Source organism: Pararge aegeria, chromosome 9, assembly GCF_905163445.1.
Source record: "Pararge aegeria chromosome 9, ilParAegt1.1, whole genome shotgun sequence".
In the NCBI taxonomy this organism is placed as follows: domain Eukaryota; kingdom Metazoa; phylum Arthropoda; class Insecta; order Lepidoptera; family Nymphalidae; genus Pararge; species Pararge aegeria.
Window position 1 is genome coordinate 5,220,272 of NC_053188.1, and position 16,728 is coordinate 5,236,999.

The window sequence follows — 16,728 nt, forward strand, 5'->3', positions numbered from 1 at the left end:
ATAATACATATCATTGTATATAGATTTGGCACAAGGTGATTTTTAATGGGAAATTCGCAGTTTTGGTAATAGTTATTCTAGAAGAATTTATAGGGAAGACATGATCTTTGCAAATTCTTAGGCTTAACATTTAATATATAAATACAATCATTTCATTCTACGTCACTTTAGATATATATACCCATAGCGTATTTTAAAAATCTACATAAACTTAAGAAGAAACAGAAAATCAACAACTTAGCTTTACTCGACACGTTCATTAAATAAAAATTTATATTCTTCAATTTGAAGTAGTATATCATTGCTTTTATAAAAAAAATGATAAAAAGAACCGATTTTGTTAAACAACTAAATAACAAGAAATAAATATTTTCTACAACATTTTTAAGTCCGTGCCAATTAAAATATAGAAAGTTGCAATGTATAGATCATTTAATTCGTATTCGTTTTTATTTGTATTTGTTTTGTAGCCAGTAATTTTTTACATTTTACTTGGCAACGACTTAAAAATGTTGTAGAAAATATTTATTTCTGGCTTTTTAGTTGCATAACAAAGTCGTTTTTTTTGTCAATATTTTTTTTTTATAAAAGCAATGATTGATATACTACGTCAAATGAATGAATATAAATTATCATTTTCTGAACGTGTCGAGTAAAGTTAATTTTTCACGCTTTTTAGTGGGTAGGTTTGCAATCATATATAAGTTAAAATTGTCAATGTCAACTGCTTATAACTTTCTACAAAATATTGCTTTTCCCGATGCCGGGGTCTTAATGTCTTGAGTTCCCGACACTTCAACATCAGCTCCTATATTGTGACCATAAATTGCGTACCTACAAAATACTATAATCGATTTAATAATTATTATTGTTTAGTTATGGTGGCCATCCCGTGGTCTTCATCATCAGTTTTAATTGACCAAATGGTGCTTTTCGATAGCAAATGCTTAAGTTACTTGAAAAAGTACTCATATCGCTATCGGTGTCTTTATAACATTCAAACTCAGTTTCTCCAGGATCCCTTCAACAGATCTTGATGTGATGAAAATGGGTTCTGAGTTAACCAACAAAAAAAAAAATACAACCGAATTGAGAACCTTCTCCTTTTTTGTAAGTCGTTTAAAAATAAGGTTTGTTCGATTATTTGTGACTCAACTAAAGTGGAAGGAACCTGATTGTTTGAGAAAATTGTTTTTGTATTTTAATAAAATGCTTTAGAGAAAAGTTTTTTCAATCATTATTTTAGGCTTTTTTGATTTAGAGGACGTATTATGAAATGGTTGAATATAAATCTATACATAGTATTTTATGAAATTACTATTTACAACTCCGATCTATTATTGATCGAAAATTTACAATAAAAGAAAAACATACATATTATACAAAATTATGATCTAAAATTAGTATGACTATAATACAAACTACGGATTTATATTTAATCGTGTTTACATTATTTACAATGATAAAAAGTAAATCTAGGTCGCTTACAGTATATCTATTTGTACTTATTTCATAAAAAAATATGTACGTTCAGATGTAATAATATCATATCACAAACACTTCCATTCTCCAGCAGCCGATCGCCTCACACTGAAAATGCAAAAACAACTAATTACCTAAAGCGGAATTCAATAACTTAGATTAATCGAAAAACAATTATATCAGATTTTGTATTTTGTTTTTATCTATCAAACAATGCATGGTACCATGCATTGTTTGTGTATTGGTGATACGAAAACAGTGCCGTATTGGCAAAGGACTCAAGCTGCGATTGGTGGAGAGATGCCGATTCAAATCCAGCGAATTCTAAAATTTTTATACGCAGTATATATTTGTATTTTACATCATTTCTGAGCAAACGGTGATAGCCAAATTGGTAGGAATTCGACTTTACTTCCGATGAGGCGAGTTCGAATCCTAGTACAAACATTTAACTTTTCTAGGTTAAGTTCGTTTTAAGCAATTCAAATAACACTTGCTTCACCCTGAAGCAAATCATCGTGAGGAAATCTTATTGCCCGAGACTTCTCCATAATTTTCTCAAAAGTGTATGAAGTCTACCAATACATACTGGGCTAGCGTGGTGTACTTAGGCCTTAACCCTTTCTCTTTAATAGATTGATAATGAAGAGTGTAAAATTGGCCTAATATAAGCACTTTTGAAACGTCAAGTCTGTCTGTTTGTAGTGACTCAACCACCGGTTCGAAAGGCAGATTCCACCGAGATGAAGCCGGCAAGAAACTGTTGCTCTTTTCCAACTTCAACTAAGTATTTACATTTTACGTTTATGATGCTGAGATTTATTTAGTTATAACGGATTATAAAATACAAAGGCAAATTAAGGTTTTGGTTCGAAGTACCACTCAACGTATCTTCGATTGCAAATGTGAATGCTTTTAGCAAGTGAAGGACATGGTGTTGTGTTAATTCGAACATCGAAGTTACATTCGAATTGAATCTAGTCAAGGAATTGTACATAATTTTACGAATGTGCTGGCCACGAGACACTTCGGAGAAACGTTTGGTGACTGAAACAGATGTGTGGCGCGTCGATAATGAAACAAAAGCGCGGCGTGCGACGCAGGTGCCCATATCTCAGCGCGCGAAATTTCCCGCGATGCGAAACCCCGTGGCCAGCACGTAAACGCAAACCCTAACCGAACCGCTAACCTGCTTCCTTAACAGCATTCAAGTTTGCGTCTATCGTTTTTTAATAGTAATAGTTAACGGCAGACCAATGGCGTGCATAGAGGGTATGCACAAGGTATACATATGATATAAAATGTAGAAAGTCTCCAGTACAAGTTATAAATACTTAAGGGTAGGCTTTTATTACTCATACCAATGGCTATCCTTAAGTTTTTAATGACTCGTACCGGAGATTTTCATCATTTTATATCATCTGCATAACCTGTGAATACCCCCTATGATCGCCATTGGGGCCCACCTACTGGTGCACCTACCTACACCTACTGGTGGTACCTATCACATATTGGTGACTGATAAACCATCGCTTATAAACAGAACAACACTTGAGAATCTGTATGATGTAATTTATAATTTCTTCAATCATTCATTCTCTTCATTTCGGCAATGTACCCTCTACGCACCGTACGTACTTTAATTTTCATAATATATTATAGATTTCCGCAAAGTAACGCCTGCTTCTATCCAATATTTAGAACAACACTTCGCAGGGTATGCAAGAAACACGTCGTGCAACGTGCCACAATGTGTCCATCAACCTGAGGCGTAGGTGGTAAACCTCATGTGCCTGTCATTACACCGGCAACCACGCCCTTCATACCGGAGCACAGAATTGCAACAAACCTGCTTAGCGGCAGAAATAAGCGTAGTAGTAGTACTTCCCCGGCCGAGTTCTGTCACAAAGAGCTCAACTACTACGAGATGAATAGAACTGCGAAGTAGGGTACAGGTTGAACGCGGCGCGTTTACTGTCGCTATTAATTTGATATATATCACTCACGAGTGTATAAACAATACACTCATGTCTGAAGCCGTGAGTGCATTATTATCAATTATGTTAGTGTCATACCTAAAAGTTCCAGCTCTAAATCAGATTCTTAATCTTCACCATCGTCCTAAGTTAGAATTAAATCTTTTAATCTAATTTTAATTATATTCGAAAATAAATACTTAGTTATACTATGTATGTTGCACAATAAATCTTTAGGTACTATACAAAATAGTGATAGATACTTACATGATTGCTACGTTAAAAGGGAATCGTATTCAAAAGGCGTTGGATCGGCTGCTCGGAGATGTCACCATAATATCCCTCCGGATATATTCGACACTTCTATTTGGTCCTCCATATCAATATTCAAAGCTCGAACTTGTCTTCTTTTATATCTCAGACGAAAGCTCGCCCATAGTATCAATGAAATCAGTATAAGACTTATAACTGCGATCATTCCTATATATTGGGCATAATTCGTGTGTGTAGCTTTAAACGATGAATATTCCAATCGAACGTTAGGGTTTATAGTGTACGCCTCAGTTACTGCAGGATATCGAATGATTTGATATTCAGTCGTCCAAATAATTGGTTTAGATTCCTTTGTAGAAACCGGCGTATTTAATCGTTTACCCGCACTCTTTTCCATGCGAATTTCTCTCATGTCTACGTCATCTTTTTTAGGCGAACGCGTTGATATTGGAATGTACTGTTCAATATCTAAGAATCTATGATCAATATTTAATTGATCTTTCTGAATTTTATTTTGATCCAAGACTTTCGACGATTCCCTAATTTTAACATACGATGATTCATTTAAATAATCATTTGAAGTTATTCTATTTTCATTTCTCGAAATTCTATTTTCTATGTCATCTTTAAAGATAGACTGAAAATTACGGTTTTCTACATTATTTTTCTTAATCTCAACAAGATTAATGTCATTTTTAATGTTAGTGCTGTTATTATGTTTTATTCTCTCTGTTTTATTATTCAAATATCCGTAATATCTAAGTAACTTATTTATCATTTCAGTGCTATACAGATTTACAGGTGGAAGGCTCTCACTTATAGTAAATGTTTCTGGAAATGTACAGTTGTATTTAGATATTTCTGATTTAGCCTCCACAGATGAGAAGTAACAGGTTTCAGAGTGTGAAAAACTTTTGTTCGTATTCAACCAATCAGATAACCATAATTCGGCACTACAATTTATATTATTTCCATGCAGTCTTAAAGTTTTCAACTGACCTAAGTAAAATAATAAATCATTACGTATTTCAGTAAGATTGTTCATCCTCAAATCTAAGTACTGTAAATGGGAAAATGCCGCTAAAGCCGCTGAGTCAGAAAGCAATTGTTTTGCTAAGCCGGGACTAGATTGGAGATGCAGCATTTGGACGCTCTCGGGTGATGATAGAGGAAATGTCCCCTCTTGTACAGGTACAGACATGTTCAAGTGACAAAGCCTTAAATCTCGAAGTGATAATGGGCCGTCAAAAGTACTTGGTGATAAAAACTTAATTGGGTTGTGAGATATATCAAGCATTTCTAACGATAATAGGTCGTCGAAAACCCGATCTTGAATATATTGAATCTGGTTACTTTTTAACAACAGTATACGAAGATTTGGTAAATCTTTAAAGTCGGGCGTAGTAACGTTTCTGATTAAATTTTCGTTTATAGACAAATACTTCAATCCATCGGGCAATGATCTTGGCACCTTCGACAGTAGGTTCTTATTAATGTTAAGAAATAAAAGCATTTCTAATCTACCCAAGGAGTCGTCTTCAATCGTTGCGATTTTGTTGTCACAAAAATCTAAAGATTGCAACAATGGGTAACTATCTAAATCGCCACATCTTATTGATGTTATTCTGTTTCCAACGAGGGATAGAAATCGCACAGAATGGGTAAACGCTTCAGGAACTTGGCAAAGGCCGGTTCTCGATGCATCGATTTGTTGTAGTCTCCGGCCGGTACCAACTAGCAATTGTGTATCCAACTGTGTAATTCCTAAATGCGGGTTATCTGTGAGGAGCAGCCGTGCCAGATTAGGTAATTGCTGCAAAGCTCCCGGTGATACTTTCCTTAGATTATTGTGCGAAATATCCAGATGCTGGAGTAAAAAATTGTTGAAGTAATTGTTATGTATAAATTCTAAATTATTCCGGCTTAGATTCAGATGTTGAAGATTTTTCAGCGGCAAAAACACGTTCGCAAGTACAGTTAAATAATTCTCAGACAAATCCAGGGTCTCTAATTTAACGAGTCCAAAAAAACTGTTTTCATAAATTTTTGAAATATGATTTCTATTTAAAATTAGTTTCCTGAGGTTCGTAAAATTATTAAACAGTCCATTGTTTATCAATTGCAGCTTATTCATAGATAAATCAATAACGCGTACGTTGTTAAATTTCACGTTTATTCGTAACTTCGTTAAACTATTGTTTCGCATAGTGATGGAGTACGTATCTAAGTAAGGAAAGTCGACTTCGATTCGGCTTGTATTACACGTACTCTTGTATTCTATAACGATTTCCGAGATAGATTTGTTGGTGTTGTTTTGTATCCAATTAAAAAGTTCCAAATCTTTCTGACAGCAAACCTCCAACTCATGCTTATTTATATTATCTTTCAGAGTCACATTAAAGGAACACATTTCGCATGCCGTCGTGTTAGTCCTACATTCACATATTTTTGGGCATGCCAATATTAAGTTATTCACTTGCCACGATATTATAAAAATTAGTACTAAACTTTCCCTAAACAAAGGAGCCATTTCGTACACTTCAAGTGTTCACTTAAGCTGGATTAAAAACTAGATGGCACAGAAGTTGGCGTAATTGAAACTTGTTACTCCTTGGGTGAGCGTGACAAATGTCCATTCGAACGTTGCGTAAGTAAAACATAGTTGTCACTGTGAGTTCACAACACAGCCACTTTCAAGTCACGTAAAGTTCACTGTCACTCATGCTCACTTGGCGAAGTTGAATTAGATGAAACGCGGCACTCGCTTTGGTGTCGAGCACGGGGTTGTCACACGTGCTAAGCGCGTTGCACTGGTCACATCGACAGGCGTAGTCGTATCTCATCGAGTGATGTCGATGCGTTATCCGTGGGGTCGCGTCGGCCGTCGGCCGTGCTGGCGCCGGCAAGTCTGGCCACGAACTGCCTGAAGCGACGGCAACTCGCGGCGCCGGCGCTCTGAAGGCTCCGCTTACAACCCCTCACGACCACATTTTTATTTAGTCAACTGACTTCTACGCCACTATTTATACCTTTACATCTTCGAGTATCTTATATCATACTTGGCGCTGCCTGCTACGATATTTCGGTAACGTAAGTATTTGGGAGTGCACGCTCTATATTCCTTCTAGAGATAGCTCCTGGCTGGGTGTTTGATTTTAACGGTCCGTAAACTGAGCCGGCAAGTTAGATCAAACTGCTTATTTAATAAGGATTATTAAGGCAGTTACTTAAAACTAGTTAACCAAACAAAGTAGCATGTACACAAATCAAATAGCTGCTAATAAACTTAATCGTTAGAATAAACAAAAAGTGGATAGAAAACGTATATATCTTATATAGGGAACTTTAAACACTGTTTGATATAAACACATTTATAGGTAGTTATTTTTAATACTTACTATCAAGGTGGGAGTTAAGTGAGTTTGGTAAAAATTTTACATTTGTATTTTTTTTTTATATTAATAGCGGGCAAACAAGCATGTGGGTCACCTGATGTTAAAAATCACCGCCGCCCATAACCATCTGCAGCACCAGAGGAGCCAACGATGCGTTGCCGGCTTTTAAGGAATTTGTCTATCCGGTCCTTGAATAACTCTAGATTGTATTTTTGAGGAAACACATCTGATGGGAGATTGTTCCATAATTTGCAAGTGTGCGGTAGAAAATATCTGGTATTTCGAATAGTAGAAGAATATCAGTCATCCAAATGATGAGGGTGGAACTTATTTCTACGGCGTGAGATGAGGTCAGAGAATATGCTAGCCACCTTATCCTCAACCTGTGAACGTCCTTCCAGTGGGCACGATCCTCCTCTCTAATAAGAGATAGAGTTTTAGAGAATAGAATTACGCTGCTTCAATGCGGATAGACGGGCTATAACCACTATTACCAAGTATGCTTGCGATAATAATAGTGACTAATGGCTTAGTTTAACTTTCCATGGCACGGGGATGGAATCCGCCATTTCTCCAACTACAGATATTTTTTAATAAAACCCAATGAGAATTTTTGGCCCTTAAACTGCCTTTCTGACTCCATCACCAACTTTTAAGTAAGTAAGTTTATCAAGTAGTTTCTGATTGATTACTGACATAAACATATTTAGATTGTAACTCAATAAATAAAGCAAAGGTTTTAATGTTACAATTGCAGAGAAAGCCTTTTACCAAAGACAGGAAGATAGGAAAAGAAACAAGTGCAAGTTGGACTCGCTCACAAAGGGTTCAGTACGACAACTCCATATAAATTCCTCCAGGAAATAACATAGATGCCATAGCAACACGTGATCGTGAAATAACTGGCTCAAAAACAACGTGGTACTGGTAGCCGCTGAACAACAATTTGTCACCATGAAAATCAAGCTTAATTTGCTAGACTGCTTAGCTTAACAAGTTGACTTCACAATTAATTGTAAAGTCAACATCTCCTGAGGATGCTCCTGTTTCATAGCGAAACGTGCGTAGAGGGTACATTGCCGAAGATCTGTTCAGTGTGGAGTATTATGAATGAGGAAATTATAAATTACACCGTACAGATTCTCCTGCTTTTCGCGGAGTATAGCAAATTAAGCTTTATTTTCATGGTATATCATGGATTTCCGCTATGTAACGTCTGCTCCCATCCAATAACAATTTGTCACCCTACGAGTAGGGAACTCCCATTTTGATTATTTATTGCATTGTTAGCCCGCCATACCAGATTGGAGCAGCGTGGTGGGACTGAGATTTGAATTCTTCCCTCCTATTAGGAAAATCTTTACCCAGCAGTGAGACATTAAAAGACTGAAGATGATGCGGAGTATGTAAAACAATCTGACCAAATATGATCAGTAATAAATACAATATTAAAATTCTTAAGATAAGAACTATCTGGACGGGTCTGGCGAGAACAAGCCAATATTTGATAACGATGATCAGTCAAAACAGGCTCCTCGATAATACAGAATAAATATTGGCACATACGACGATTTTTTATAAATGACGTCGAATATAACAATTATTCTTCTTTTGACACTTTGACATACATACATATGTAACGTCCATTATTATAATTAGAATAATAACTAAACTTCGAAAAATATAATTGCAATAATTTAAAAAAATAATATAAGCATATTTAACACACGTTTTTATTAAAAAAATATATTTTTATTTAAATTTAATAGGTAGGACCCTCTCTTATGCTTGTTTTTTTTTTTAATTATATTCGATACTCGCTATGATAGACACCGTACTCCGCAGAAACAAGTGGACTGAAAATTTCAGTTTACTACCTACTATAGCTGAAACTGTAGACCTATAACAGATGGACAAACGGATCAGGGTTTTACTAAGCCTTCTTAGTAAAACCCCGTTTCGCACCATTGTGTACGGATCCCTAAAAAACATTCCTCCCACGGCCCAAATATAATAATGTCATGTGCAATTGACAGAATAATATATTCCGGCCGCGGCGAACGAAATATTTTCTTTATATAAAATTATTGCATGTGGAGTACCATCCTAGGGGCTACCTTCCCCAAATACATTTATTAAACTGACCCACGCTTACAGGCCGCAAAATAAATCATAGTCAGGAAGTGCCGGGTTTTTGCGGCTAAACGAATAAAAAAGAAAAATTTTATGTCTACAAACAAAAAATGTTTCTGGTAGGAAATCTTAAGTAACCTCTGTGAGTCTACACGTCACTGTGGGAGTCACTTACGTTTTTAATACAACGTATCGCTACGTAATGGTAAAAACAACCCTATGATGCGACTAAGTTAAAACTTAAATTTTTTATGAACATAATATATGGTTACAAATAATGCTTTTTTAATTTAATTAAAACTGAAAATTTTGAATTTTGTGGGGTTCATTTGCAAATTCTAAAAATAGGTTTATTTTCTCATACGTTTTTTAACAGAAGTTGTTTGCCTGAGAGTTATCTTTAACGTGCTTAAATGCGTGGGATATCCACCAATCCACACTTGGTCAACGTAGAAGACTACGGTCTAAAAACTTCTAACTCTGAGGGGAGACTCGTGCCCAATAGTGAGCCGTTAACGACTTGAGAATCATGATTGGTGTATACTCTGCCCCTAAAAATATCTACGTGTATCACCGCCTTAACACAATTAGCACAAAAAGAGCCCTACTTCAACCGTAGAAAGTAGAAACCACGGTCATTACGCTGGTAAAGTAATCGAACACTATTAAATACAATTTGGCAGCGAAAAAAATTGGAAATAAAATAAATGGGCAAGAAGGAAGCTTTATAGGCCATTAGTGAAGGGTAACAGCACACTGTTGGTTGGAACTAAAATTGCGCCTTGGGTGAAACGAAATCGCTGTCATTAGGGTAACGAGGGGCGGGGGCGGCCGCTGACGCAGCGGGGCCGGCAACTCTTTACCCGACAAGACCTAATGAACCGCCTATACCCTTGGCAGTTCGCCTGCAACACTGATTGCTCTCAACGTCTGTTGCTTCAAAGGTATTTTTGGCGTTCAATTAAAATTTAAAATTCTGTACTGGCTATTATGATCCGAGGTAATGGATCTGTTGTGGATAAAAAGTGCCGGATTGAACGATTTCAAATGGTTTCACAATTTTTAAATACAATCTCAAATCAAGTTGTATCCATGTCTTACATGAGAATTGATTTATGAAGCCTTATCTTGGAATGATTCGATTAGGCTGATGATGATAATGATTTTGAATCTTGCGACAAAGTATTTTACATCCGACTAGACCTAATGAACCGCCTGTACCCTGAATAGTTCGCTTACAACACTGAACGCTATCGACGTATGTTGCTTCAAAGGTTTTTTGTCGTTCAATGAAAATGTGAAATGCTGTAATGTGTTATGGTTCAAAAGTTTTAAAATACCGTCTATTGAACCGTCGGCTGATTGGCGCAGTGCGCAGCGACCCTGCTTTCTGAGCCCAAGGCCGTGAGTTCGATTCCCACTGCTGGAAAATGTTTGTGTGATGAGCATGAATGTTTTCTGGGTGTTGATATGTATATTCAAAGTATTTATGTATATTATTCATAAAAATATTCAAAAATTCAAAAAAAATATTCAAAATTCATTTTATTTCAAAAGTGCCTGTATTAAGCCTACTTGAAACTATACTATATACTATACCTATTCATCAGTCATCTTAGTACCCATAACACAAGCTTCGCTTACTTTGCGGCTAGATGGCGATGTGTGTATTATCGTAGTATATTTATTTATTTATTTATATTAAATATTAAAATACTTTCCAAAGGATTATAAATTTTTTTAAACAATCAAAGTATGGATAGCGTCTATACTAGGAATGATTAAGCAGTAGAACATTCCTGGCATTGATGATGATGAAAATGTGGTTGATTTAGATTTTTTTTAGCGATTAAGCGTTCCAATACAATGCCGTGTAGAAACCGATTAGTGTGTTGGATTTAAAATTACTATGACAGTTTCATTGAACCTCCAAACAAGTTAGTCCGCTATAATGTATAATCTGCGCTATGCTGGTTAGGTTACAGTGAAGCTTGTATCGGAACCTGCTCTTGATGTTGCTTCAAGGGTATTTTTGGGGTGCAATCAAAATATAAAACGCTGCGCTGGCTATTGTGGTTCGAGTAATCAAAATAGCAGCATTCTACTACATTAAATATAAAATTTAAATTGCATTTTAGTAGTATATCATAAATTCATAAAAAAAAATTGGTCCGTCTGTCTATTTGTTGTAACTAATCTCCAAAATCTGCATCGATATTGACGAGAATTTTACGGGTAGCTTTAGCGGGTAGGTTACACAAGGAGAAATATAGGAGTCGATTTTGAAGACAAAAAAGTAAAATACGTTTCTCCCTATGTAATCCGATAGCCGTTTATAATACTCGCGTCAGTGCAGCTATTTCAATTAGCTAGAACAAACCTGTCTGTTTGTTCTAGCTAACAGACAAAAATTATGTGATATGCTAAAATGCAAATCCTTTTTTGTTAGCTGTCATTTAGTAGAAAGCTATTATTGTGATAATGCAAACACTTCTTTATTCATTAGTATTGATGGGAGCTACCCGTCACGACGCGAATCTGGCGAACACTACCAGGGTCGATATTAATTAGTGAGCCTTTATCTGTCACGGTCTCGTACGGGTCCGATCTGTCAATTGCACTTGGGCCCGTCTGTCGAATCAGTAATTACTCACGCGGTTGTTATTCCTCATGAGACCTTACTTAAATTTCTCCTTTTACTCGACTGCACCAGAAGGAGTTATTTGGTTTTAAGGTGTATGTATTTTAGTTCCAGCTTATGTCCAAAACTACTGGACTGATATTGAAGAAAATATCATAGGCACCATACATTACACAGAAAGTTATATAAGCTACTTTTTGTTTCGGGTGGATGGGAGTTGAAATACTTATTTTTATTACACTACAAGTTAGCCCTTATCTACAATCTTACCTAGAGTGATGCAGTCTAAGACGGTACCGGGCTAACCTCCACTAGAAGGTTATTATATTAAACCTGTAAACCTATATACCATACCCCTAATCTGTTTCTAGACGGCATTGAACTGGAAAGAAACGCTTTGCGGCACATATGTGTCGGCAGGATTGTAACAAGTCACGGCCGCATTCTCCTATTAGACCTGACCAGAGAAAATCTAGACATCATAAATTCCCAAATTGTCCCTACTGGAATCGGAACCGAGACCTCCACCCGTATGACACTGCGTTCGACACTGCGCCAGAGAGGTCTTGGGAAAAATGTCAGGCAGAAGCATATCATGGCTCAAAAACTTACGCCAATGGCAATAAGAGCACCAAATCATGATTCAGAGCAGCGTTCTCCAAATTTTTGAATTGCGCTGATGATTGCCAATCTATGTAAGTATATGACACGCAAAGAATAAGTTAAACATTCCCTGTTCCAGATAGGAAATTGGCGGTCTCTTACCTTGGAGATTACTTTGAGCCGTCGGCATCACTTGTTATCACTAACATTTTTGATAAAGCCCACCACCCTGCATTGAACTAATGTTGTGGACTTTTTAACTCTAAAACCCTTCTATCATAGGAGAAGCCTGTGTCTAGTAGAGAGACGTGAATAATTAATTTATATAAATAAACAATGTACCTGAATAAACTAGGAACCGTCCGTTAGGCTTAAACTTTTTCAGTACTCGTTTTACTCTCACCATTGAACTATGGTAGAGTCATTATAACTTTCAAATCGTGCATGCACGTGTACTCTCACCATATTGGTCAGTTAAACTCCAAAAATGAAGCATTAAGTATTATTTTGTCAAGCAAAGTTAGTAGAGATAGTACATGGAATTTTTATACTCTTTTTTGGTCTCGGCTTTACCATTTTAATAATAATAGAATAGAAAATCTTAATTGCAACACAACACAATAAGAAAAACACTAGGAAAACAGTAATAACACAAGGTAGGATAACAATAATAATGTATGAATATTGTTTTTACGATTAATATACACAAATTTTATTATTTTTATTAGTATTTTTACCTACACTTGGAGGAATTTTCAATTTTATAAATTTTAAAGCATATGAAACGATTGATCGAATCTTCAATGTTTCCTACTAGATGGCGCTACAGTCGCTATAAGACTGATGTAAAAGGCATATACTAATTTCGACATTTCAAATCCTGTCGGTTCCGAAAATTTTTATATGCATTTTAAATTTATAAATTATACAGAAGTACTTATAATATAAAGATAAAAACCAAGACACTGAAGAATATTCATGGTCCTCACACAAACATTTTCCAGTTGTGGGAATCGAATCCACAGCCTTGGGCTCAGAAAGCAGGATCGCTGCCCACTGCGCAAATCCTCAGATCGAAGTGTTAAGCTTTATGTTTACCTATAACATATTTTAACTTTATGTTTACTTATAACATTCCCGTTGCAAAGTATTTTTCTACTAACTGTACGCTTCTAACGACCTGAAAATTTTGAACTACAAATTTTATGGATAGATTTTTCAGGTGTAAAAAAGCCTGGATGTAAAAAAGAAAGGGCTGTGATACCAAATTCCATGCATATAAAGTTTCTGCGACCGTTAGATATAGACAACTTTGTCTTATAGCCTACGTTGATTAATAGTTTTGAAACTAATAAGGGTGTAAACCCTGATGGGAAAATTCCTGTGTTATAAGGTTGAATCCATCGTTTTGCAAGCGTTAACGAGTTCTCTGTATTCAAAGTTAAGACCTATAATACAGAAAAAAAACTGTGTAAATATTTTTGATTGCAAAAGTGAGTCTTTATTTATTACTGACGATGTTCAGCTCAACTGCTGCACCGATCTTCTTAAATTTGGCATATATAAAGAATTTTTATATTTGGGTACCTACTAAGTCCATCTACAGGATACATCTTTCCCGGGACAAGTATCCGGCAACTACAAAATACCTTTGGTTATACATGCACAGTTTGACAGGTAGACCAATGCAACTTGAGTAAATTGTTCTAATTAGATAGGTTACCTACTAAATTTTTCGGATATTCTGAGATGGGGATGAAAATCAGGCTTCTTCTTAATCACAGCACATTTGAACTTCCTACAGTAATCGCGGGAAACAATTACGAATACTATTCAAAGCAATACATAATTGCCTTCCTATTAAACGTGTTCCGAAGTGGATATTCCTAAACAAAGTAATTTTTGTGTGTAGTCTTCGGCTATTCTCTTGGATTTTCTTAATTTATAAAAATAAAGAATGGAAAAACCTGTATTGAGCTTTTTCAAAAGCTTTTTTTGCTTTATTCCGCAAGAAACATATCAAGCTGTGTAGTGCATTCCGAAGCTGAAGGGAAAAGTTTTTGCTAAAATGTGTGAAGAAAACTTTATAATACACATACGTGTTGTTATCTTAAAGTTTATATCTTAATATTCTAGCATTTTTCTTTTCAGCTTTAGGTTGTTGTTAAGGACTCGTGTATTTCTTGTAGATTTAACCTGCAAAAAATACATAAGCAAAAAAAGTTTTTCGGTTTTATAATCATAAATGTTGAGGTATCCATACTTATATTAAAATACTAGCTGACCCGTGCAACTTCGTCTTCACCGATTCAGTTATTAGAGGTTTTAATATCTTAAAAAAACCTAGAAATGAATTGCAGCGCTACCTACCAGGTCCAGTTTTATTTCCAAACTACGTTATCCGTTGCATTTTTCTTGCTTTTTGCATTTCTATACCCGTCGCAACTTCTAAGCGATTGGTTCAATTTGAATAATTTAAAAAGGAGTTTGCAGGTGTGTAATCCAAATTAATATTTATAAAACTATTTATTTAAATAAGGATTAATATCATGATAGAAATGTCAACATCTTACGTGTGTCTGTTTGTTTATTAGTTACAAATTATGTGCCACTCAACCACTGCATCAATCGACGAAATTTGCTAGAGATAGCTATCATTTCGGAAACGGACATATATTTATATTATGCCAGGAAATTAAAGGATTCCAAAAAGAGTACTTGAACCGATTATTATTTTACTAGCTGTTGCCCGCGACTTCGTCTGCGTTTGATTTTGTTTTTGGTGTGGCATGAAATATAGTTGTAGATCTAAAAATTAAAGTATGTAATATCGCTAAGCCTTAAATGAGGGGTTTGCTGCTGTCCGCTGAGGTGTTCGGTCCTCTATCTCCAACCACAGTTTGGGCAAAATTAAACACATATAAAGAATACCTCTATAGTAGTAGTTTATATTTAGTTATATTTATAAAACAAATATTTTAAAGAAATACATTTAGTATTCTTGTTGATATATGCTACATTAAAAATTTGGTGTGGAATATACGGAAATTATAAATAACACCATACAGATTCTCCTGCTGTTCGCGGAGTATAGCAAATTAAGCTTAATTTTTATAATTAAAAAGACGAAAAAATTTTTAATAAACACTCAATTATTACGAACTTCTCTCGTATGCAAAGACGTTTTATATCTATTAATACCCCGTGATTCTCTCCCCCTAAGTGAAGACGCCCCGTTGATTGCAATATTAGCCGACTGATAACAAATTCGACAGCGGGGCTGAACGCCGGTAATGAATGTTTTGCCCCCATAAATCTCTTCTATTGGCTTTCAATAACGGCATTAGGAAGCGTAGGCGCTTTATATACGTGCAATTGCGGAAACGAAATCCTATCTATATTCTTTTTTTACCAATAGATCCTTGGAAAACTTAGCCGAAGGGATATTACAGTATTAATGGGCCTCATAAGAAGATTCACAGTCACTCAGCGGGCAATGAAGAGAGCTATGCTCGAAGTATCTCTACGTGATATAATCATAAAACGAGACGCAGAAAAACAGAGTTACCGTCATAGCTGAATGATTTGAACTGCCGGGCAAGATGCTCCAAAGATCGATGGTCCCAAGTCCTGATGTAAATAAATATACTACGACAATACACACACCGCCATGTAGCCGAAAAGTAAGCATAGCTTGTGTTATGGGTACTAAGACAACTGATGAATATTTTTATGAATAATATACATAAATACTTAGAATATAAGTACATATAAACACCCAGACACTGACAAACATTCATGCTCATTACACAAACATTTTCCAGTTGTGGGAATCGAACCCACGGCCCTGGGCTCAGAAAGCAGGGTTGCTGCAAACTGCGCCAATCGGCCGTCAAATGATGATGTGGTGCTAAAGTCGCAAAATATCAGTGAGCAAGTCTCACTTGACCTCAGTTCTTTTAACATATCTTTATTAGTTGCTAAGTGCTTTGTTTTCCGTTAGATACACATTTACCCGCTTTCAGTAAACCTAGTCAACGCTTCAATCGTAGTTTCAATGATTTGGGTGATGCGTAGAGAAAAAGAAACTTCACCAACTGTTAGATGATGACTCACGACGCTAAGCGCCATTTTAAGTTACGACAACGACTCAGCGTTGTGAAATTTTAAGGAAATTTGTAAACTGCAAATTTGTTTTTTTTAATAACCTGAAATCCATATTGAA

The 16,728-nt window shown here is 35.7% G+C and overlaps 1 protein-coding gene across 1 annotated transcript; it reads right to left on the reverse strand.

The window, feature by feature from the left end:
- Positions 1-1,537: 1,537 nt before the first annotated feature.
- On the reverse strand, positions 1,538-6,626 carry LOC120626364 (slit homolog 1 protein). Its single transcript, XM_039893868.1, has 2 exons — positions 3,726-6,626; positions 1,538-1,590 (listed from the first exon to the last, which is right to left on the reverse strand). The coding sequence occupies exon 1, from the start codon at positions 6,259-6,261 to the stop codon at positions 3,787-3,789; it is 2,475 nt and encodes an 824-aa protein (XP_039749802.1). The 5' UTR covers positions 6,262-6,626; the 3' UTR covers positions 1,538-1,590; positions 3,726-3,786.
- Positions 6,627-16,728: the final 10,102 nt, after the last annotated feature.